Source organism: Vanellus vanellus, assembly GCF_965231255.1.
Source record: "Vanellus vanellus genome assembly, chromosome: 2".
Lineage (NCBI taxonomy): Eukaryota > Metazoa > Chordata > Aves > Charadriiformes > Charadriidae > Vanellus > Vanellus vanellus.
Genome location: NC_138906.1, coordinates 34,864,844 through 34,889,433, shown reverse-complemented (window position 1 = coordinate 34,889,433; position 24,590 = coordinate 34,864,844). Strand labels below are relative to the sequence as shown.

The 24,590-nt window shown below is 39.6% G+C and overlaps 1 protein-coding gene across 2 annotated transcripts in view; it reads right to left on the bottom strand.

Annotated features, from left to right (window-relative positions):
- Nucleotides 1-24,590, bottom strand: part of HDAC9 (histone deacetylase 9) — a gene marked incomplete at its 3' end in the record, with an annotated part of 276,027 nt that overhangs the window by 180 nt on the left and 251,257 nt on the right. For both annotated transcript variants that reach the window (XM_082498904.1, XM_082498905.1), the window contains 3 exons: nt 23,778-23,911; nt 14,201-14,285; nt 8,891-9,044 (listed from right to left, as the gene is read on the bottom strand). In XM_082498904.1, the coding sequence (XP_082355030.1) occupies nt 8,891-9,044; nt 14,201-14,285; nt 23,778-23,911 (373 nt within the window). The remainder of the gene's footprint in view (nt 1-8,890; nt 9,045-14,200; nt 14,286-23,777; nt 23,912-24,590) is intronic.

The following is a 24,590-nucleotide window of genomic DNA, read 5'->3' as shown; positions in this document are numbered from 1 at the left end:
TTCCTAGGAAGTATAAACAAATGTCAAGTGGAAAAACATTTTAGATCCAAGCAATCACTGAAAATGTTCCTGTTTATATTAAAATATGTCAGAATATTTTATAACTTTTTGTCCAGAAATGTACATGCTTTGTGTCAACAGAGTCAAATAATTTCGTGAAAAAAATAGCTGTGATACTTTTCTTTTACAAGCTTTTGCAACTAAAAATACATGCATTTATTTTTTCAAGTGGGCCCATACCATTAAAGTGAAATAGTTAACTAGTAGCCGAGTAGTTAGCAGTGTTCCTTCTGGGGTTCTTCTTCAGTCCTCTGATTTTTGATTCTGTGCTTTCCCAAATGCTTTGCCTGCCTGCCTGCAACTTCTGAGACCAAATTCTGAACTCGATCAGCAGATTGCTATCGTAAAGTATCTGTTAATAATATCAAATCAGATTACATGTATATCTTTTATTTGAAGGTCTCTGGGACATGTTCAGCTTAGGCAAGATGAGCTCTTTAAAACAACCGATAAGAAAATAATGGGGACATATGCTGAGCTGGCATAAAGTGTCATAATTCCTTGTATCTCACAAGATACTGCATCTGATTATGCTGGCAATTATAAAATGGGAAGCTTCTGAGATCACAGTGAGACCTCGCTATTGAAGGGCATAAGAATTTGGAGATAAACCATTTTTCACCTCATTCTGGCACAATACCGTATGACAAATGAACTTAAGACCTCCTGAAAAATAGGCACTTCAAGCAATTTTGAAATGAGGGAAGAGCAAAAAGTAAATGCAAATTAATAAATGAGACGTTTACCAGTTAAATCTTGTAAGCCAGTATAATGACTGGCTTTAGTAAAACATCCCTCAGAAAGTACAAACTCATGAGATCCCATGGAAAAAAAAAAAGTAATTAATGGGGACTCGCATGGGCTTTGGTAGTTTGTTCAGCAAGGAAGCCAGAGAATTTTAAATGAATCTGGAGTTTATTAAAGTCTTTCCCAATGAAAAATTCAGCAGTGTGTCTTTAAATGATTTTATACAGGTTATTCCTTTATAATTTGGAATGATCACAGCTAGTATGTTGAAAAATGTCAGATGAATGATATATGAAAAAGAAGATGTTTTTCAGACTAATCATTTTCCAAAGGGTTATTGACCCTGAAAGATTATTAATCTATAAATCTCAAATCTTTTGTTCCTCACCACACGGTGGAGAATGTTTCCTATGTACAGTAACTACTGCAGCTCTCTCGTTTCTGAGTGGCGAGGTGAAGCAGGATTTCTGGGAAGGCTGCAGCAGGGACCAGTTTGGATGGGGCAGTGCTGGGGTGGGAGCGCTTCCCTGCCCACATGCAGATGCAGCAGGACATTGCTCCCCTTTGACAAGCAATAAAAGCCTGGAGATCTTATCAAGATATGCATAAAAATATTTAGCAAGACCTCTTTCAAAAATGACAGAGATCATCACTGACTTCTCTTGTTTCTTCCCTCCTTGCATTGTTCTGGCTTGCCGCAGAGACCACACAGTGGCAGTCAGGGTGGGATGGAGCCCAGCCCACTGCTGAGGTCCTCAGGTGTGATAAAGGATCATGCACCACCTGGAGAATTCATCCTGATGCTGTATGTTGCTGTTGTGCTGACCACACGCTTCCACTTTTTCCAGCCAATTTTGGAAGACCTGCATGTCCTTTAGCGTAACGCAAAAGTGCAATAAGCCCTTGTTAAACATCCAGGACCTTATGGGGCTGTCTGGGAAGATAATAATTTGGAAGCTGGTACCAGTTCAGTTTTTGGGTTCTGCTGCGGGTAAGTGAATGAATGAGAAGAAATAGTCAATAGATGTCAATGAGAGATTGGCAGAGCAGGAAGGAGTGGAGCTCTGGAAATCTTCTGGAAGCGAAAGTGGGAGTTTGGGTCATTTATAAGGAACTAGGGAAGCAGTATGCGCAGCAGTCTGTTCACATGTATTTGGCTTCTGGGAATGACATTCTCATGCCCATAGTACAACTGAGAGATGATCTTATTCAGGATTTAAGTCCTGGGCAATTTTTCGCAGATGAGGGTGGGTGTTTCTGAGTTCCAGGACCAACCTTGAGTGCTATATTCTAATATATTCCAACATATTCCAATAAAATGCCAATATTCCCCGTCAGCCAGAGCCTAAGCGCTAATAGAAATTTTTATATGCAAGTGCAAGATGTAAGACCCTTTTTGGAAATGAAGCGGAGGTTAGGGTGCCCTGGTGAATCCAGCTGGTGTCTCTCAGCATGGTTGCTCTCACAGCCTTCTCCAGTCCCCTTTTGAGACTTACGTGCCCGCTTTATCTTCATTTTATTAGTGTCAGAGAATTCACTGGATCTATCCAATGGCTTATCATTAAAAGCATATATCTTTATGGGATAATGGCTTAGGCCAGAGTTTTGTGTGAGAGCCATTAAAGTTTTAAGGTCCTTGGTACAGAGAGAAAAACACCATAGTCACATAACAATAAGCGGTGAATTAATATATCCCCCTTTCTGCTAAAATCGAAAGTTCTCAAAAAAAATTGAGGGGGCAAAGTCTGACAGGCCAAATTTATGTTACCTCAATTATGTCACTGTTCGTTACATCAGTTCAGTCAGTCTTCCTGTAGCTGACAAGAAGTTGGCTTAAAAACATAAAACAGGCAAAAAACCCCATCCTGTATTGTATGCTCTGACTCGTGCAGCTGCGAGGCTGGGTCTGATCCGGACCAATTCCGTGTGGTCAGCAGATCCAGAAAGACACCAATTGGGTTTATAATGATCATAGAACCAGAATTGTGATTTTGCATTAAAGCTTCGCTGTGGCTCGTTTAAACTGCAAGTTCCTAGAAACAGAGCCCTCTTGCATTCGCTTTTTATTTTGGTGTGCCAGAACGAGGGCTCACCTATAACTCTCTGTATATGCAGTTCACACTATGGCAGAACGAAGTAGTCTCTTTGCAGTTAGCACTAAACAGAATGATTCTGTTTAAACCTTAAAACAAAAGAAATAGATGAGACAAAAATCCCACCATATGGATAAAATCTGGCAAAACGTGTGACATCTGAAGTATTGTTCTGTGGCAGTTAAGAATAAATAGCAATCACATTATTTAATGAGAATATTATTTAAAATAGTTCATATCTACACTTAAAAAGTTAATATTAAAGGATACAGATAAATCCTGTACATTAGCCAAAAAATTAAATGTTTCTCTTACCTTATTTTTTAAATTAGAATTACAGAGATTCCTCATAGCTACATCATCACACACATAAAAATAAAAATTCAAGGTATGTTTCCAAGTCACAGAAACTGCTGAACAAAAGATAGATTTTCTGGCATGGTATGACTGTTTTATGCCATAATCTGTTCCTAATTTAACTCAGCTGTCTCAGGGAAGATCACTGTAATTGAAAAGTGATCCTCTGGTAGCAGAGAGCTGGGGAAAAAGAGGTAGATTTCTATACCATGGAGATGATTTGGAGGGTGTCTAAAGACATCATATAAGAGATCCTGAGTAAGCGTGTATCCTAGTAAAGATGGACTTTCTGTGGATCAAAGAAAAAGGATCTAGAGGCAAAAGCCATCATAGTTTAAGAGCAGAATAAGGTAACTACATGTATACTCTCAGAAGAGGAAGTAATGTCCGCATAAGGCAAATTAAATGAAGTATAAACTCTGGCAAGTTACATGTAAACCCTCAACGAGGCAGGCAAAAGGAGAGTCTGAAGAGGAACATGTTAAAGACATAAAAACTAATAATAAAAAGATCTTTCAAAACATCAGAAGAAGTGATCAAAGCATAAAAGGAGCATCAAGGAAGGTAGACCGCAAACGCAAAATGAACTATTTATATCTGTGCTCGCTAGAGAAGTGTCAGGCAGATTTTATTATTTGCAGATGAACTATCTTAAACTGAATCAGCACTAGAACAAACTGATATATTAAACATTGCAAAATTGCTAAGAGCAGATGATATTTGTCCACTGAGTTCAAGGGGAATGCAATTATGATGTTGCTAAAGAAATAATTATTGAGCACATTCTATTGCTTAACTCAGCATCCACGCCAGAGGTAGAGAAGGTGAGAAACGCAATTCCCCGTTTTGAAACTACAGGAGATACAGTAAGCCTGTGTGGGGAAATTGATAGCAGCTATAATGAGCGATAGAATTAGTAAGCATTCAGGCAATAAGAATTTGGGTAAGAGTTACGTCTTAACACTTACAGAGAAATCAAGCCTTACAAACTCATTAAAAGTTTCTGAAGGAAATGAAAGAAAAGGGGTGAAGTTATATCCCTGTGGAAAGAAAGTCTTCTAACAAGGTTATCCAAATGCTTTGAGGAACCTAGGTTATGAGAGAAGATCCTCTCATAGATTAACAATCCATCAAAAGTAGAAAACATAATAATATTGGTGAATTTTCACTATGGAGGAATTCTCCAGCGCGCCTCAAAAAGACTTGGTAGACTGCAGTAGATTTAGATGTTTGTTGATGATGTCAAATTACTGATACTAGTCAGTTCTAAAGCCCATAACACCATTTCTGAGTGGAAAAGAAGGTAAACAAACACAAACTAACACACAATACACAAAACGGGGGAGGACAGCTTTAACTGTTTATACACAGTAATGGCTACAACTGAGAGCTTGGAGTTAATGGTAGAAGAGCAGAGAACAACAGAAACAAGAAAAAATCCCCAACATTAAGCTAGTGTGTAAATCCACACTGTGCCCAACACCTGGAGTCTCGCATCCAGTTCTTACTCCATCTCAAGAAAAACTACAAAAGGCACAGAGAGGGGGAAGAATCATCAGAGGTAAGAAGTTATTTTCATACCAGGAGGAAAAGAGACCCTTGAGACAGATGAAGCCTTTAAAACCAGAAGTGGGGCAGAGACTATGCGTGGGGAAAGAGCTGCTTTTATTTCTCACAATGTAAGAACTGGGAGGGGTCCCCAGTGAATTTATCGACTAATAAGTTTAGAGCAAAGAAAAAGAAGTGTAATGCCTGATGAGGCTGTGGGATTCACTGCCTAAGCACCAAAGGTGTAAGTTAGTTCAAAAAGAGCTTTGAAAAGTTTATGCCTGGGTAGGTATCCTGGAGGCTTTTACACAGGATAGGTCAGGTACAGCTGTTGAGGTCTACCGACTCACCAGGGCAAGGGTGGCTCTCAAAATCCTGTTTCTGGTTCTCTTCCTTACATACCCACCACCAGGGAAGGAGAGGAAGGTGGGCAGCATAAGGCTGCAGCCTGACCTGGGAAGATGTTCTTCAGCTCCTGAGCCTGACTGTGATTGCAGATCCTGTGGAGTACGGCCAGGTAGGTGCATGTTACTTAGCACAGCTGAGGTGGCTACCCAAATAGTGAAATGCTAAGTGAAGCTTTGTGAGTTGATACACAAACACAGCAACTGACCCTAGATGGTGGCTGGCTGTACCCCATGGTCCAACCAGTCACTCTGATATAAAATATAATGCATGTAACATAATGCAACGTGACTGAAACTGCAGCCGGTAGCTCTGTAACACTAAGGGTAATATATAGAAAATTACACTTTGTTTTCATTTCCATTTGAGCAAAATCTATGCTCAGCTGAATGAGGGCCATAGAGTCAAATTCTGATAAATGTCATTCTCAAGATTTACTGTTTGCTGTAAAAATAGTAAGTGCAAGAGATCTCCCTCCACACCCTTTTATTTTTCCATTTTAAGAAGAAACATACAGAAGCTCCAATGTATCAGGGACAGCACTGTACTGAATATTTTCACAGCAAGATTTCTGAAACGGTTGTCTGGCCAAAGCAAAATTCTAATCAGCTAAATCTGTATCTCACATAGGGAATAATCAGTCATCAACACACAAAAGTTATGGTAGTTAGAAATGTTTTACAGGGCATGCCTGTTTCTTTAATTGCATCTGTATTTAAATCTGTGTTAGCATCATGCATGTTTTCTTTCCTATCCACAAACTCTTTTTTCTATATCTGTTCTCTTCTGAAGTCTATAATCAAGTTTCAATTGGGTCTTAAAATGCAGAGTTGTGCTTTGGTAAAATAAAACACCAAAAGCGTAGCAGCTTTTCACGGTTTTCTTCCTTTAGCCTGCCAGAGAAAATCAAATAAAAAAAATAATCGGCACTGTCACTTGAAGAAAAGAAAGGAAGAGAGAAGAAAGAAAGAGAAATACTTAAGATGGGCCTTAGCCAGGAGCATTTTATCCTTTATTCATCAGTGGTAAATGAGTCAGATATGAGTTGGCCAGGAAAAGAGCTGCTTAACCCAAAATCTGAATTTAAAGTGAGTCATCTCACTCCAAACACCAATATATCCTCCAACATTAACTGGCAAGATTTTCCCACAAAGAGACTCTTGCTGCCGCTCTCTTCATCTGGAGGCCTGACCATCCAAAGCTGAAGTCAATGGGATCTCTACCATCAATTCAGTGAAGCAGGGTTAGAGATGCAGCCCAGAATTATCAGCCTTGCTGACTATGGTGAGAATTAAGAGAATTAAGAGAAAGTAAATTGGCTCTTGGCATAATGAACAAACTCTTCAGGCTGCCCTGAAGCGTCAGCCATGGCGTTTCCTGCTCTGATCCTGTCCTACCTCTCATAACCAACTTTCCCAAACAACCACTCAATGGAAAGGCTTGCAACAGGTCTTCAGAAGGTGGCCCCCATCTGCAATGTGGGGAGGAGGGACGCATCTACAATGGCCTTATCAAGAGGACTTGAGAGCCCAGACATCTCCTCACACCCCTGCAGCACTGATATTTGCCATAGGAAGGGGCTGGAGAAGGAGCATTGCATACTTGGTCCTTAATTACAACAAACATAACAAATGTGAAAAAGCAAAGTTGGACTCATCACAACATTACTGCAGTTTGTGTTGGTATGTGTTTATGAAATGAACGGCATGTTTTCGGGAAATGAATGAAATTGTCCTGGCATGAAACCAGAATGTGCAATGTCGAATCTGTCCCTGGATTTATGATTCTGTGCTGGACTTCCATTCATGCTCGAAGGGCAGCCAGGTTCTTTCAGGTCTAACCACAGCTCAGAGGACCCTCAAAATCAAACCTTCAGGGTCACCATTTTTGATTCCATATTCCTTTTTACATTCAGCAGGAAGAAAACAAAGAGAATGATGTCCCAAAACCTCAGAAAACTTAACTATCAATTTTGGCCAGTGGGACAGCACTTATGTTGTCTTGTCACTCTCTGATGGTAATCCGGCTTTGGGTGACTTCTTTGTGTGTTACGAATGTGGAAACAGAATTAGGAATGCATGCGTGCATGGCTTTTTTTTTTTTTTTTATGCTGCTGAAAAATCTCTACAGCACCACAGAAGATATTTCAAACGAAGCCATTTTTCCACAGAACAATTCATCGTGACAGATTCGTCCCTATAAGAGTCCAGAACTGATGAAGTGTAATGAATCTGGCAGCCACATGAATTCCACTTGTGTACATTTCAGCACATCCATTTTTTTCCATTTCTCTCAGCTCAGCTCTGAAATTCTGTTTTCAGAATGGGTGGAAACTGTCACAGGTTATCAGTAGGTAGGTAATAAATACAATAATTAAGTGCAGTGTTAGTCAAAGGGTTATTTTGTTCAAGTCATGTAGGATCAGCTGTTGCTCTCAATGGCTATAGTTTTCTAAGTGAGTGGAGGTGCATAACAAATAGAATTCTTGCTTATTCTGAGAAATACAAGAACACTCTAAATTAACCACACCCTTTTTCAGACAATTTAAAACTTTGCTTTGTTTGACTGTATTAGTCCAACACTTTAACTAAATTTCTTTATATTTCAGAGCTATGCACACATGAGCAGACACCTTTCTACCCCTGGCTAGCAGAAGTGTCTCGTAACTGTGACAAATTCATATGACAAACCTTACATTATTCCTTAGCTGATCACTGATTAGCACTCTCACAAACCTAAAATATGTCCCCTGTTTGTTGTGGATTCTTTCCTAAGCTTTTATGGATTTGTTTGCAATAATACTAGCACAACAATAACCATAACATATTAAAATATAATTACAATCGGAAAGGTAATTACGTAAATCCTGCGACCTTTACTAGCTAGCTCTGCTCCCTGTGTGTCCTTTTGAGCCACGTCTGTCTGTTAACTCATTGGCAGATGAGCTCTCCTACTGTCATGAGAAATGTTCACTCCCAAACGCATCCATAGCTTTTAGCACTGCGCTATTCCCCCGGATGTCTATCAGTTCAGTTCTGATTAAAAGAGCCAGAGTAGGAGGCAAGAACCGAATCAAACAAGTAGCTGTCACGACGTAGGAGCCATGGATCCTTCTGGCTCCACTCCCACGATTGCTCTGCCTACCCACAGCTCCCTCCTTTCTCTCCTGTAGTTACACAGCTCTGCTCCACAGCCCGCAGGGAGCTCTTGAGTCTCCTTATAAGGCTTTTTTCTCCTTTTCTCCTCCCTCGCCTGTTTTCTCTGATGGAAACCGAATGGTTCCGCTGCATTTTGGGTCTTCCTCTATTGGAGAAGGCCAGGAAAGTTTGTCCTTAAAATGAGTAAATGGGAAACTCCAAGAACTTCTGCAGTGGCTTTTCTGATTCCTAATGACTCCTTGAAGAAATATTGTAGTAGAGAGCATTAGACATGGGAAGAAAACGAGGTTTTTGTGCTAATCATGAACCTTAGTAAAGAATAACACTTGCCAAAAATATACCTGCTAGCATAGAATACCTTCACTTCCAGTGGCCGAGTGAGAAAACCGAAATCCAAGGATGAAAAATTCCAAGTACTTCAATTAGCAGATAGTTTTGAAACAACCCTTAGTCTTCCTGTCTTCTTCATCTCGCTTGACTGCAGTCCAGGCCTTGTTCTCTGCAATAATTGCATATGCTTACCTGCTGCCTTCCTGAGGGATGCACTGCTCGACGTCCACCGAAAGAGAGGCCATAGCAGATACCGTTTCTGTCTCCTCCCTCTCTCGTTTCTGAGACTCGGCCAGAGCACAATCCACTGGCACAGAGTATGGCTCCACTGACTTCCAGTACTTGCCTAAGGAAAACACACATAATAATTTATGGGAATTTTAGCTAGCATGGTGGCATTACAAGCATAGCAATCACTTAGTTCAACACTGAGTGATTATAATTTAAAATCACTGCGGTGTAAGCAGCACAGTTGAAATTTCAGACTACAGCGAAGAGGTATATTTCTGAACCTAAGAATGCCAAGTTGGAAAGTGCTTTCATTCCAAGGGCTGTGTCACACCCTTCCCCAGAAGGTAATAAACTGGAGGAGTAACACACAGACTAATGAACGCATACTGTCAGACAGGCTATTGGCTTTATCTACGCAAGGTGAAGGGAGTTCAGGGCAGGGTTAATACCTAGAAGCTCTGATATGGCAGACGGTTGATGCATATACAGCAAATAGGGCTAGAAAAACGAGCACAGTTGTACAAAGTGCTCACACAGCACTGTCTTGAAAAGGAAAAAAGTCAGAAATGCCAGCTCAGACTGAAGTGATGTTGCCAGAACAATCAGGTTTGTTAGTCCTGGATGTTCTTTCTCCTCCAACCTCAGGGCGTATACTAGAACAATAATTTATTTAAAACTTTCATATATGAACTGGCTGTTGCTGGAAAGCCGCCAGATATCATAAGGAATAGAGCTTTCTGGTTTGCCGTGTAAAAACACAGCAGTGGATTAAAAGCATGACTATTCTCAACTTTCTGCCTCCAACGGAAGGGACAGTAAGAAGCTTCTCAAGCAATGCAAACAATAATGGCAGGTGGCTCATCGTCAACATATAAAATGGTCTCCTACTGCAGTGCTATTAAGAAACAGAGGTTGATTAGTGGTAACCAGGTGAACAGTAAGAATTTACATATGTATTTCTTACAGTCCAGCAATCCACTGGGCACTCACTAATTGCCAGGTGGATGACACCTGGAAATTAGGAGCTTTGGGAAGGCTGGGAGCTCTGGACCAGAGCTTATCCAGTGTTCAGCAAGAAGCTTCCAGCAGCTGCTGCAGAGGTTGGGTCGGGGTACTTATCTGGGAATTAGACGGAGGGTTTCAACAGCTGTGAAAGAGAGGGGATCAAGTAGGGGACTTTTCCGAGGGCTAAAAGGAGGATTTTGGCAGCTGGGCAGCGGGCTGAGTGGAGGTGCTTATCCGGAGGGTAGCTGGGGGCTTTGACAGCTGGGAGGCCAGGCCAGCAGCGGTGCTGCCTGTGCTGCACAAAGGCTGCTGAAAACTCCCTCTTTGGTAACATAGATCCCAACACAGTTTCAGGCTTTTCGAAAGATGAACTTTTCCCTCCAGTGAGAAAGCAGCTGTCAATAAAGCCTGAAAATGTCTTTATTCAAAAACATCGTTGCAAGATGAAAGGCCAAGTCGATCTGCAAGAACAACCAGCGAGCATGGCCAGTGTGTTTCTTTGAACTCTAATAGTGTGCACGTTTGAGTAGTTAGCAGAATCTTTAAATAACGGGGACCTTCTGGGGATAAAATGTAAAGTGTATTAAGTATCCTACAAAGTTGAGATTAAGTGTTAGGAGGTTGGCTTTGCTCCAAAAGCATGAAAGACACAGCTAAAAAGTTATGTACATAACAGTAGGCTCAATGATTGGAGCCTGGCAAATTTTATAAAAACAAGACAAAAATATTCTCTATTATTACTGTGCGCAGAGACCATATTCTCTACTCATTAAAAAATACACTAAAAACAAACAAAAAAGTTATATGAGCATTCCACAATGTTCTCACAGATCATATGTGCAAAAGTCAGTCTTTGCAATATACACCCAATTCAAACCCTATAATTTATGAGCTAAATGTTCACAGAGTGGGTGGGGTTTTCGTTGCAGAAACAGATGTGCAAGAAAATCAAATCTGTTGGCATGGGAATAGTACCCCCTCTTGCCTATAAAAGAAATGAACCCATGTTCACTGCTGGAGTTTTCAAGGGTTCTTATTCATAAAATAAAATATTAGTAACCAGCTACCACTGTGTTGCTCTCCTGCAGCAACAATAAAACAGCATCAGTGAGGATTGCTACATCGCATTCGTTCATTCACACACAGGCTTGCACACCAGCTGCCCCCTGAATCCTGACTTTCTTGTAACACTAAAACTCAGGGCCAATTCAAGCATATTAGCGGGCTCTCTGTGCCCATTTAACTGCCCTTTGCTCCCAAGCGTTCCGTGATTTTCCTTGTTTCCCTGCATCGAGAATTGTGTTATTGTGGGCTTCAGTGATGAAAAGGGAGAGCGAAGTCAGGCCGGGAAGCAGGTGGCACCCATGCTGCAGTGGAGGGTCTTGGAGAAGCGGAGTACATGGCAAGGTGTTTGTGGTTTGTGGGAGGAAATTTTAAAGCAGTGCCAATTAGGAATAGCATCCAGGTAGCAGCGGGTCCCTCATGCAAAGAGGGCTTTCTGATGCTTGTGAAAAAGCAATGGTAGGTTTTTTTTTTTTTCATTAAAATCAGAAAGCTGTACCTTAGGAACACCTGTGGTAAGCAGAAGAGCTCTGCAAGCTTCCTTTTACAAAGAGAAACATTTATATGTAGTGCTCAAAACATACAGGTCTTGCCCACGTGCTCAACCAAAAGATTTGCAGGCAAAGTCTTGTGGAACGGAGAGGCAATCGCAGCACGCAGCTGCAAAGGAGCTTTGTTAGAAACCCCAGGTACACTGTGGACTGACAATTAAATGAGCTCAAAAAGCATCTGCCTCAGACTGCTCGCATCTCCGAAAATGCCATTTCTACTGTGCTATACTGGAATGTGAAATTCTACCGGTCCTGTTACATTCATTGAGAAATTGGTGGAGCTCAGGGGAAAGAATGAAGCATACTGCTGGTTTCATTCATACAAAACTTGAAGAGCAATCCCGGCTTGCAAGAGCAAACAATGAAACCAAATCAGTCTTCTAGGTACGCTTTGGCTTTCAGCATGAAAATGTGCTTAAGTCTCCCTCAAAGATTTGTGGGAGCACTGATTATTACCAGGAAATAATAAAAATGAATGTTTCTGTCACTGCTACAGGCATTTGTAATTGCCTTTCACAGATAGATTTGGACATGCCGTACCATGGCCTGCTTGAAAAAAACAGTTTGGGGGCGGTATTCAAGCCAGTGAACAGGATTGTTTAGAAATAGCATATTACATGGGTGTGGGAACTACTATTTCCAAATGTATTACATTTCCAAAGGAGCTTTGGATCACTGTCACAAACAAAACATTTATACAAATTCCATTCTAGTTAGAAAAAAGTTGTTTCCTCTCATTGTCTGACTAAGTATTGTATCTTCAATATTTTGCAGCAAACACAGAGGAGGGACTTTTGTTGTCTAAAATATTGCTAATATTCTTTATCAAAGCTGTATCACAGAAATACAGACTCAATATACATGCAAGCGGTCATCCAAACAAATCAGGCTTTCTCAGTATCTCTTGAGGTGCTACCCCACAGCCCAGTGCTTGTCAGCCTGCGTAACTCCCTATAATATTCAATATGTACTTGCTTCTCTTAACTCCACCTAAATATGCATCCTCCGTAAAGCTGCTCTAAACTTCCTCAACCCTCCTTTCCATCACCCAAGCATGTTCCTCTCTAATACTTGGTCTCTCTCCAGACAAAAAGATGTATGCGTAACCTTTCAGGTAATAGCTGCAAGAAAAGACAAAATATTGTGTATAAATAACTCCAGACCCTGAGCAGCCCAACTCAGGTTTGAGAAGAACAGCCCACTGGACTGCTGTGACTGTAGGAGCTCAGCTCAAACCTAAGCTTGTTCTGAACAAGCAAAGTTAAGCCGCTCTGCAGAGCTCTGACCTATGTTTTTAGGCACATGCTATATATTTGTTCTTAAGACCATTCATTCTTTCTGAACTGCCATCATTTTTGTGTATTTCTAGTAAGATACGATGCCTTTCTGGAGCCAGTATTAACTATTTTATTTTTTCTCAAATCACCCTTTTTTTGTTTCAGATCCATTTTCATTAAATACATGTCTTATTTCAAACAGAATTGCATGTTCTTTCTTCATGTCTGTGCCCTGTGTGCAGCTTTCTGTCCTTATCATTTGCAAATCTGCTCTGTCTTGCATAGTACATGTATTTCTGTAACTTGTTGATTCCTTCCAGATCAGTAACAGGGAATCTTCAGGAAGATACTAATGCATGAGCTACCCTAGGACATACCACCCAGCCAAAATGACTTACTGGAATTTATCATATACAGCTGATTTACTTAGAGAATTTGCATATCTGGGTGACTACTGGATACGAAGGATGAATTATATACCTACAATGAATTTTAATTGTCACTTTACAACTAAAATCAGGTAGATAATTACTGCATAATCAATGCATAATGCATGGTGTCCCTTTTAAAAACTGCGTTTCTTTTATGTAGATGAATCCCAATTATTTGTGATTCATCTAACACGAAGCAAAACATTTGTTATCCATTTGTTATTGTTAAGGAGCCAGCAAACAGTAGAAGTCAGGAAGCTCCCACTGTCTCGGTAAAATGGCAGAGAGCAGAAGATTGGAGAATTTAAGGGAAGACTGCTCAGTTGGATGAAGGCAACTGGTGGCTAAACCAAAATCTTTCAGTGAGACCAGACAAATGCCCTAAAGCATCTGGGTAGTAAAGCGTTGAGGTCAGGGCACACAAGTAAACCAATCAAGCACCAGAAACAGAATAAAATCATGTATTTGTTAGCATCGTTCCATGAATCAGTGCCCATTTTTGAGCTTTTTAACTTTGTCTCAAGCTCCTATACATCTCAAAGTGAGTAACTTGTAAAGGGCTGCACAAACAGAATCTGAAGAAACTATTTGTTAGAGGTCTAATTTACCTGTCTGTTCCTGTCCCTCACTGACAAACATCTATTTCATCCAAGCTGCTCTGGAATGGAAAGACTTGGGAATATTCAGGAATCAGAAAGCTCTAAATAATTTCAATGGGTTAATTTTTCAGGGCTAAGTACATAGGAGAAACAAAGAGATGTAAAAGAAACAAAAATAAAAGCTTATATATGTGCGCACATATACACTAGACACAGCATGTTGATTTATACATAAAATGTTTGCCTGGTGTTTTCTCTGAAAAAACAGTTTAAGGTCTATGACATTAATTAATAATAAAAAACACCCCAAACCCAGCAACCCACCAACCCAAACTTGGAAACATACTTTGAATTTCAGTGGTCTTTTTTAAAGAAGCTATTGCATTCATATTGGGGATTTGGTGCACAATATCTTCTGGGAGAGGCTCCAGCTGCAAGAATAGAATAGAATAATATAAATTTTCAATAAGCCACAGGGAAGTAAAACAAACTGAAACAATCTAAGCCTCAGGAAAAGCTCAGTCCAAGAACTGGTTAACATTTTGCTGGTATCAGTTCTAATAGTATAGCCATGATTTTGTTTTCTGTTTTCCAGCCATGTAATTGAATTCCAAGGGGCTTTTCTATTGGCTGCAAGACTAATCTATGGAGTCTCTGAAGCAGGTGCATGTCTGTGTATTATTCATTAAAAAAATGCTAGTTATTTGTGTAATTTTTGTAGGTTCCTCACAAACCAAATTCCACCGCGTCTGTATACGCAGCTGGGCACTCCAAACAAAACCTTGCTGAAGCCACACTGGAACCGAAGTGTGCACGCTATTATCTTTATTTTTCTGGTGTTATTACATCTAACCATCTTACACATTTTAAGATTTATAGGGGAAAACCATAAAACACAGCTGCTTTTGCTAGCTTTGCATTAATTTCAAATAAAGTTGTAGATAAAAAAAGGTTATGCAGATCAGCAGTGAGTTCGCGAAGTAAGTTTTTTTATAGTCAGCTGCATTTTAATGAGCCAGTTTTATTCTTTGAGTAGGGCTACATTTTAGTAAATTAGCAGAAGGAAGCATTCAGTCACTGCACAGTTATTTTTGCCCTGCAATGGATAGATATACCAAGCAAACTGTATTTTGAAATTCACCTAGATACGCTTCTTTTGTCCACCTTCCATACATTTTCTCCTAGATAAAGGGTGAAACGCTGTTTGGGCTAAACGCCTCTTCTTGTACTGTAATAATTAAAGTCTCCCTGAACTCTGCTTAGAGATCAGCCAGTTTTTCTGTTTCCCCATGTAGACATGCTGGGCATGGAGGCGTGCTTCCTGCGGAGCCAGGAGTAGCAACTCTCTCAAGGTGGACAAGGAAGAGCGATATCAATACCAATCCCTCTTCTCTAAAGCTAAGGGAATTCGACCACCGTTGACAGGAGACATCTGTGCTGCAGACAAAACTCTTTTCTTAAGCATGCCTGGGTCTACTTTAAACTAGGTCAAGTGAAGCCCACCCAAGGAGCTTCCTTTGTGAAGTTAATAGTTCAGTAGCCATCATATATTGTCCTCCGGGTTGCTACCGCAGCATTGCTACCCACCAACAAGATAAAATCAGCTTTGATCCAAGTATACAAAGTGGGAAGTAACTGCAGTGTAGATACTCCCTTAGTGGTGCTATTTTAAGCAAGCACGGCTACAAATCCCAGAACTTCTGGGATCCTACCATTACTATCAGCAGTGAACGCCTGTCAGTGTTAAAGACATTGCAAATATCACCAGTTTTTTGGAGCCTTGGTAACTAAAATGAATAGGGCTGTTCATGTCATTATTTCCTTAGAAACCCATATGGGATTGCAGCTGGAAGATTTCCTTGTGACTAGAAACAATAGCACTATGTTTTGTTTTCAAATAGCATAAATCACTCCATTCTGCGCAGTGAGCAAGTGTGCAGAGAAGTGCTGGTAGGACCCGGCTGGGTCCCAGCTCTGCTTGGTTACCAAGGAGCCAAACTGCAAAGGAGGACTGTTGCTACCTAAGGTTATCATGGATTAGAACGAAGACACCAATTACAATTTGCAATTCTTAAGCCACATTTACTTCACGATATTAATCGGTTGCTCTATTTGGTATCTCTTGCAGGTACCTGGGGGAAACTGTGTATTTATGAAAATGCTCACCAACAGACCAAGCTTCACAGATTTTAGAACAACAATCCATACAATAATCTTAACCTTCGGTTATGTAGATACTTGCACTTGATTTTATCACTTGTTATTTTCTTTTTAAAGCAGTCTTTCATTTGGCCAGGAAGAGGGCAAAATCCTGAAGTTCCGTTTGGTAGTACTGGGTGCAGGAGCACAAAAGGGGAAGCAAACAGTAGCTTATGGTTCTGTTTTGACAATTTCCTAATTCCTAAGGCTTTGATGACCAATTCATTCCCCTGAATTAGGACAATATAGCTCCAGGCTGTGACAGTAGGAACAATAGTACAAGGTATGGAATTGCCAGACTGCAAGATGTGATAGCTGTGTCTTGCTTTGCCCTTTGAGTACCTTGAGATTCTTTCTACAGACCTCTTGTACTAATTACTAAGCTGGGAGGAACTGATGTAGACATAGCTAGAAGAGATTTCCTATTAAAAGGTGAATAAATTGTTGCCCTCTTCAGAGCTGGATTTTTGCTGGAGCGAAAAAGTTGTCTTGATTTTTCCTAATACATCAATGGCACCTCTTTATTTTTAAGTACAGAAATAAATCGTTTAATGAATAGGCTGTATTTGAATATTAGACGTATCAGATGAATATTTAGAAATGGCAGACGTGTTTTTAGAAATCAGGGTAAGATGATGAATTATTAAAGAAAAGAAAAAGCATCAAACATCCAACAATTATTCCAATCGTTACTCCATCTGTTAGCTCTGCTAACAGATCTGTAGGTGATGTGACTATAATAGTCGTTTGATCATTTCCTTAACATTTTTTTCCACAAAACTTTTATGTTGTATCCCAAGCTCAGCTTCTGCTTCAAAGCTATTTTGCCTCCTCACCCTCAGGGATAGCCAGGCAGAACTTGGATCCTCTTCCATATGAGGGAAACCTTATCAGGCTCCAGAAGTAAGTTCATTACATCATATACCCTGTTCAGCCCAAACGCGGTACTGTTACAGAAGCACAGTCGAAATATAGCCAGTGGGTTATGGCAGCTATTTCTATACACTTTGAAATGAGACTGTCTGCATTTGAAAGAATGGTTTCTGTTGGCAGCTCTCCACTGGTTGGATACAACTGTATAGACACAGGGCTGTCCCTGGAAAATATCAGCAGTTAGACCCAACAGTGAACAAAAGAAATTACTCTACACCTGGCATATATGGCACTATCGCCTTCCCTCCTACACTTATTGGCATTCAGATCATGAAGTCTATTAAATCTGGAGGCTAACAGAAAGGAAGCTGAAAAGAGCACTGGAAACAGACTGTCAGGAAAGAAATCTTTCAGAGATGAACAGCTCAAGTCAGTGCAGAAATAACCAAACCTCTGGAGAGACAGTTTGGACCAGACACAAAGGGTCACATTTTCAAAGCTTTTTATACTGTACATCTGAATTGGGCTTTTGTGCCCAAAGTAGCAGATGAAAGTAGAGGCTGTGTCCACTAATCATTTTCAAACTAGCAAAACCAACGTAAATGGGCAAAAATCACTTGGGCCGCCAAAGTCTGCCAGAGGCATATTAACAAATGTTTGAAGAAGAAATTAACGATGGAAATTTCATGTGCGCAGAAGGTGATCTGAAATGATCCTTGGGAATGTGGACAGAATCTGAAGCTACAGCAGTCTGCACTGAGCTGGAAAATCTAGAAATTCTAGCAATATCTGCATTGTCCTTAGCACCGTCATGTCCGAAAGCACCAAGATCAGCTTCAGAGGAGATTGTTGCAGAGTGCAGTTAGAGATAACTGAAAAGTGAGGCAATTGCAAGCATAAGGTAAGGAGCGTGGAGAGTCCTGACAGAAGCAGAGGAAGGTGAGAAGGCCGGCAGGCTCCTCAGGGACTAAGTTCAAAGATCTCAGAGGTCCTCTGTGTTCTCATATTAGCAATCTTCTCAAAGATTCTACATTTTCTGTTTATACATAAGCACTTTAGGCAGGTATTTTTGTGATCCACTGTTACAACGCGGTATATAAACAAAAAAGATTTCAGTAGGGAATAGGTTCAAAGTCACAAAGGGTCATTAAGACCTACCAGTCCCTGAAACACAAGGGATGCCTTGGAAATATGTAACTTTGGAATCAGAGTATTCTCTGTTTCCTTGGACAAACCATTTCCTGACTAGCACTGCCCACATTGGGGACTTTGATGTCACCATGCTGACCTCTGGTACATACATTGCTCCGGTTTCCTACCCCATCTAATTCTCTATTTCTGGGCCAATTTCTGGACTCCAGATTTATGCAAGCAGCAGTTGACAGGTGGCTTAGACTCACTGTTAATTATTTTCTAGCATTAGACTCAGATTAACAACGAGGATGTGAGATTGTGACCAAGTTTACTATGCAATTCAAAATTGATCTCGGGCCGTATTCACTTCCATGAATATTTCCATTTTGGAGAGAGAAATGCTTACCTGTTCTGGCAAATAACCCCTTTTTAATGCGGTCCAGGCCCTCTTGGCAGAGCTCGCTGCCTAGCTGGCAAGCAGCCCCAGATTCACGCCGAATTCCACAAAGGAGAAAATGCCAACTTTTCATCATCAGCAGGAAAGCTGCAGAGTACGAACTTTCCACTTAAATTACCATCCCCTCCTAAATGCCAGCTCAACAGATTGCAAGAAAGAAGCACATACTTCACACTCTGCAAGAAAATTGTCCAGTGTAAGTCTTCAAGCATGCTTGGGAGCCAACCAATCACAATGTTTTGTCAAATTCTGCTTCAGACTGAAATTCAAGCCAGAAGAATATTTACTAGAAGATGTTAAATTTAGTCACTTAGAAATGTTTTTGCACTTGGGGCCAAATTCAGCCTTGGCCGCCACAGTCAATGAGAGCAGACATGCATCCGCTGTGTGCCTTTGTTGCAGGGTCCCGCTGGGCAGAGCACACTGCGGACTGCACTTCTCTGCTTCCTCCATGCAAAGAAGAGCATGACCCCGTCTGCGACTAATTATCACTTGTTATAGATCACGGCAAACTGCTGTACCACGTAGAGCTAAGAGACACTGCCCAAACCTGTAGACGTATCAGAGGGACCATAATGTTAGACTCCTATGTCCCATGGCAATACCCCACCTGTCTGCTTGAACAGGGTCGGGATGAGGGAAGAACTAAATCCTTAGGTTTTGACTCAAGGAGTTTTGTGCTTGAAGGAATCCTTCCTCCTTCTCTCTGGCTGCAGAAGAACCCCCAACTGAATGCAGTTATGTTGGAGATAAGCTGCAGGATTTAGGATGCTGAACTCAAGGAAAGCATATTCCTGACGACTTGTTAAATCCAAGTAGTGCCTCTTCAAAAGTAATGTGGAAGAAAGAAACCAGAACCTATCCTTGCATGTATAGAGCATCCTTACTCATCACCACCTGGCACCAACAGGCATAGCAGAGGTCTTTATAGCACTGAAGCTAGGACAGACAAAATAGTGTGGAATCTCCGTGCTCCATGACAAAGACTTTGGGGAAACATCTCAATATTCAACCCAATTTTCACACACTTCTTGGAATAACATACAAATCTTAACATTTAATGGTTTGCCTAATTGAAGTAATATATATATCTATATATGCTTTAAAAATTATTTGAAACTGTACAACCGATCTGTGAAAAACCATAGAATCATTTAAAGAGTATCACAATAAATGTGAGAATTGAATTTTAAGCACAAGAGTATATCATCATGTCAGAAATGCTTAGATTTAAAAGCAATGTATCTTTTCTCATTATCTGAATCCATCATTTCCTTTGTTTTGAGAGATGCTCTTTTAACGGACAAGTTCTCAAATCATGGTGACAAAATTCAGGGATATTTTAAAGCAGCTGATGCTCATCCTGCCTTTTTACCTTCCAGAAGGATTTCCATGTTTTCATTTTGGATTTCAAGGGAATCCAGCTGCTTAATCTCTTCTCACCTCTTAGAAAGATTTCCTTCCACGAAGATAACCTACAGTGCTCCTAATTAGCTCTGCAAATGGTCAAATGGGTTTTTCTCAAAGTGACGTGGAAATTGTACACGGAAACATGGACAAGAAAACTTGAGATCTTGACTTTTTAAAAAATATTTTTCTATGTAAACTTTCTAATTAATAATTTAATCTTTGTAACGTTTATCCTTACCTTTACTCTATAATTTCATTTTTAGTTTTCTCATCATTTAAGGAGGGATTCACACAACCAAACCAGATTGAGCCATTTCAGATACTATAGGGTGTCTTGCCTGATCTCTAGTTACCATTCAGAAAGGGTGTGGATCTCTTCTAAATTCTGTGTTAGATCTACCCATCCTGGGCCGATGTCCTGGATACCCTAAGATAACTAAAAAAGGCACTAGGCACCTCTGTTAAGGAAATTGGGTCTTAGAAAGAAACAATTAACAATAGGAGTACCTCCAGTCAGAGAAAACCAAAAATTATAAACGCATTTGTGTTTCTGCCAGAATTTGAAATTATTGTTCAAATGTAATTCTGCAGCAAAGTTCAGAGGTATTGACCACACATAGATGGGGCTGATACCTCATTTAAATTCTGAGCTCTTCCAAGAAAAAGAGACCTTTTTAATAGTTTTTTTGGTTAGTCTTCAAAATCAACAACTGTATGCAGGAATTTCCTGTGCCATGCTCAAATTATTTAAAGAAGATTAACTTGATAGTGTATTCTTTTCCTAGTGGCTCCACTTGCGTTTGTTAAGAGAAGAGTAGAGTTATCTCGCTAAACAGGTCACTGTGCTACAGGCCACATATAACTAAGAGCAAAATATATCTATTTTGGATGTCAATCTGTGTCCCTTCTTGGTGTTCAGAGACAAATTAAGAAAAGAATACGTTTTTCACTTGTAAGTTTGATGTTAGCTCTATATCTCAGACCAGCTCGCCATGAAAGTTGGAAGTTGTGGCTAGTTTTACAATTACTCTTTTTTAAAAATGTTATTCTGCTGGTGATAGAACATATGAAGCAGTGAATTTCTGTATTGACAAGTCCTGGCCAAAAACAACAAAAGAAAAGAAAAAGTTTTCAAAAAGCCCTGCAAAATGTTTATGAATTCTAATCCTCAGCACATGAATAAATACATCTGACAAACTGCAGAGTACCTTACGAAGGCCTTTCCCAACCTTTCTAATTTGAGTTCAATTGCATCTATGGTGTCTAGAAAATGAAGTTCATCCTGCCAATGTTTTTACACTAGGGTTTGCACTACATACTATTATTTGTAAAAGTGAAGGGCAGATAATAAGCTATAATTATCCTATTAATCACCTGTAAAGAATGGCATTCAAGGAAGAATGCATCCTCAAATTACAATAATTGATTGTTTGAAGAAAACCAATTTTTTTCTGTTCTTGGCAGGAACACGCTTTGAATTTGCTGTGCAAGTTCATGAACATTATGCTGAAATCAAGCAATGTATTTGCTATGGCTTATGCGGTGTAGACTGCCATAAATCTATAGATGTCAACAGATGTGCTGATTTCTAACTGCTAACTAGGTATCAGACTTCCTCATTAGTGTCTATTCCTCGGCAACACCTTTACTCATTCTTTTAAGCAAACATCAGTTTCTTATGGAAGCGTTGGTAACAACATCCTCTCTGGAGTATTTTGCTCTTCTTAGCAGCCACAGCATATTTTCTCTTTGAAATTCTGCTGCACCAGACCATTTAATGCATGTCCCTGAAGAAAAAGCTGTGAGTAAGAGCACATGAGAATAATGCTTACTGCGTGAGATGTTTCAAGTTATTAATGATCATGTTCTTTTACAAGTGAATCAAAAATGGCTGTGTGGTTACATTTGTATTCATTCTCAGATATTTAATTCTTGCGTCTCCTAAAATTTGCTTTGCTATGTTTTGCAAACAGATAGACTCATAATTTACCTAATTTCCTGGTCTCTAGTTATTCTAAAATAAAATGGAAGTCTGTATTCCAGTACACTTATCCCATTCCTTTTTCTCACAATTGGTGTTTTTTCTTGCCTAATGGCTAGTCAGTGACTGCAGAAATAGTAGTTGGATGTGATACAGTGTTAAAACAAAACAAGGAAGTCTTCATAAATGGGTAGCACCACCAAATGGTCATAACTGGATAGAAGGATCCAGGCGCCTACACGGAGCAAGAAACATCATATCATCAGCATTGTACTGTTTGCATTACTCCCACAAGGGTGCAAATTTCAGAGAATGGGTTTAGACGGGCTGTGGAAAGCCACAGATGCCATAAGATACTACCACGGGGAAGTAGATGACTGGGAATATCGATGAGAGTGCCCTGGAATGGCAGCTCATCAGGAAGGCAACACTGTATTTACTAAGATTTTCAAATGCCTCAAGCTGGGTTTTGTAATCCTTATTTCAACACCTAAATAAAAGGACCAACACAGAGCTGAGCTATATAATTCTAATTCTAATCCTATATTCCAATAGTGTATGTCACCACACTGGAAAACTCTCCTTATGGGACTTGTCAAAGGTGATAGTAGATAAAACCCAATGAAAGCTGCTTTTTTTGTGTGTGTGTGTGTGTACGTGTCTACTTCTTTACATTTCTGAGAATGTTTTTGGAAAAACAATCACTTTATCCATTGAATGGCTAAAGTAAAAAATAATAAGCATAAAAATATTTTTATTGATGGGTCATAAAGATAAAAAAAGTTAAAAAGGCAAAGGTTAAAAAGAACATTTGGAAAACCCTTCTATGCAATATCCATCAGAAGATGCATTACTTCACATATATTCACATAGGTATGAAGTCTTGAAGTAGAAAGGAATTGGCAGACTAGCTTGCAATTTTGCACTAATACATTTGATTGGAGAGATTATATACCTATTATGTAGATTATATAGCACTTCCCTGGGGAAAAAAAAAGTAACACAGTGCACTGCACTTCATAACAAGGTCTTGCAAAATTCACAATTTATGGTAAAGGCTTTTGTCCTTTTGTAAATGATTTTCGCTGCACCTTCAGCAAGCTTACTTTCTTCTCACCATATTTGTAGGAGAAAAGATATTGTCTAGTGGACAGCAAACCCAATTTTTGCTAACATGAATGTTTATCTTGTGTTTGTGTACATAAATAGCACATACTCATTTTTACTTAGTCTGATAGTCCACTCTCAAAAGTTTTTAAATAATATATACAATGTTTGATAAATCTTAGACCCTCCATTTAAATTGCATACAGCTCAGCCTGGGTCTTCATTTATAACTTAAAATTTTTTTGAAGTCTTGGAAGCATTTTATTAATGTTCTTCAATTTCAAAAGTGTCTGAAATAGGTTCTTTTATACGTCAGCTGAAGTGTCAAAATACTGCAAAAAATATGTCTTTGCAATATCCAACTCCTAAGATTACCAGATACCTTGCACAAGCCATTTTTTTCCATGATAGTTGGCTGGAAGGTCTCATCCTGATAGGTGATATGCACACCAACGACTATGAATGATATCAAGTCTGGTATTCAGCACAACATCACCAAAAGCAATTTTGAGGTATTAAATCTTACTCAGAACTGGGAATAATTTAGGCAAACACTAAAGGATTTATATAATCATCTAATTTAGAGATATTTATCCAAACCAGCTCATCTGAGGTCTGCTCATTTCTAAGACATGTTCAAATTGCGTGGGTGTTATACCAAATGAAAAAAGGACTGATGCTATTGTTACTAAAAGAAAATCAAAGATAGGAGTTTCAGCAAACTTGGATCATTCTTTCCACTTACTATGATTTATGTTTTACCTCATTTCCTAAAAGGGCGTTTATACAGGCTTCAGATGCATCACAGATGGCAGTAAGGTCATGTCCTCCCTCCAGTGCCAGCACAACGCGGCCATCCGCTAGCGTCAGCAATTGCTTGGTTAGGTGACCAAAACCTGGTATTCAAATACAGTAGTGCAAATAATTAAAGTAGAACAGATATTACTGGCATATTTCACATCTGCTGCATGAGAATGTAGAAAGCTCACGGATATTGCACAGGGAGCATGGGATATATTTAGTCCAGTATCCTGTTTCTGCCTATGGCCCACACCAGATGCTTTGGAGTTAGGTATACGGAATTTTGTAGGAGGCAGATGTGAGATAATGTCCCTCATGCTGATCCCTAATAGCTGGAGATTAGTTGAAACATGAGGTTGTTTCTCTTCTTACCGTCGTTAACCATTATCACTCCAGATTCTCTTCCTATTTGCACATCAGTATAACATATACCCATGTTATTTAGTTATAACCCTGGTCACTTATGGGATCAAAATGACAAATACTTGTAATTAAGCTATGATACTATAATTAAAATGAATTATAGTTTTCAAATTAAATTTGTGTTTACAAATTGCTTCTTCCATTGTATTTGGGGTTTGAGTATAATACACAACCATGAAGTGAAAAATAGTGTAAACATATGTTCCCTATTAGCTCTATTTTGAAGTGTTTTCGGAGGCAGCACTAACAACTGGATCACTTATTTTCATTCAAGGTTTTGGTATAAGCTGAAACAGCCCAGAACTTCATAGAGATCTTTACCAGTATTGCTCACTCCTGACCTTAAAACTC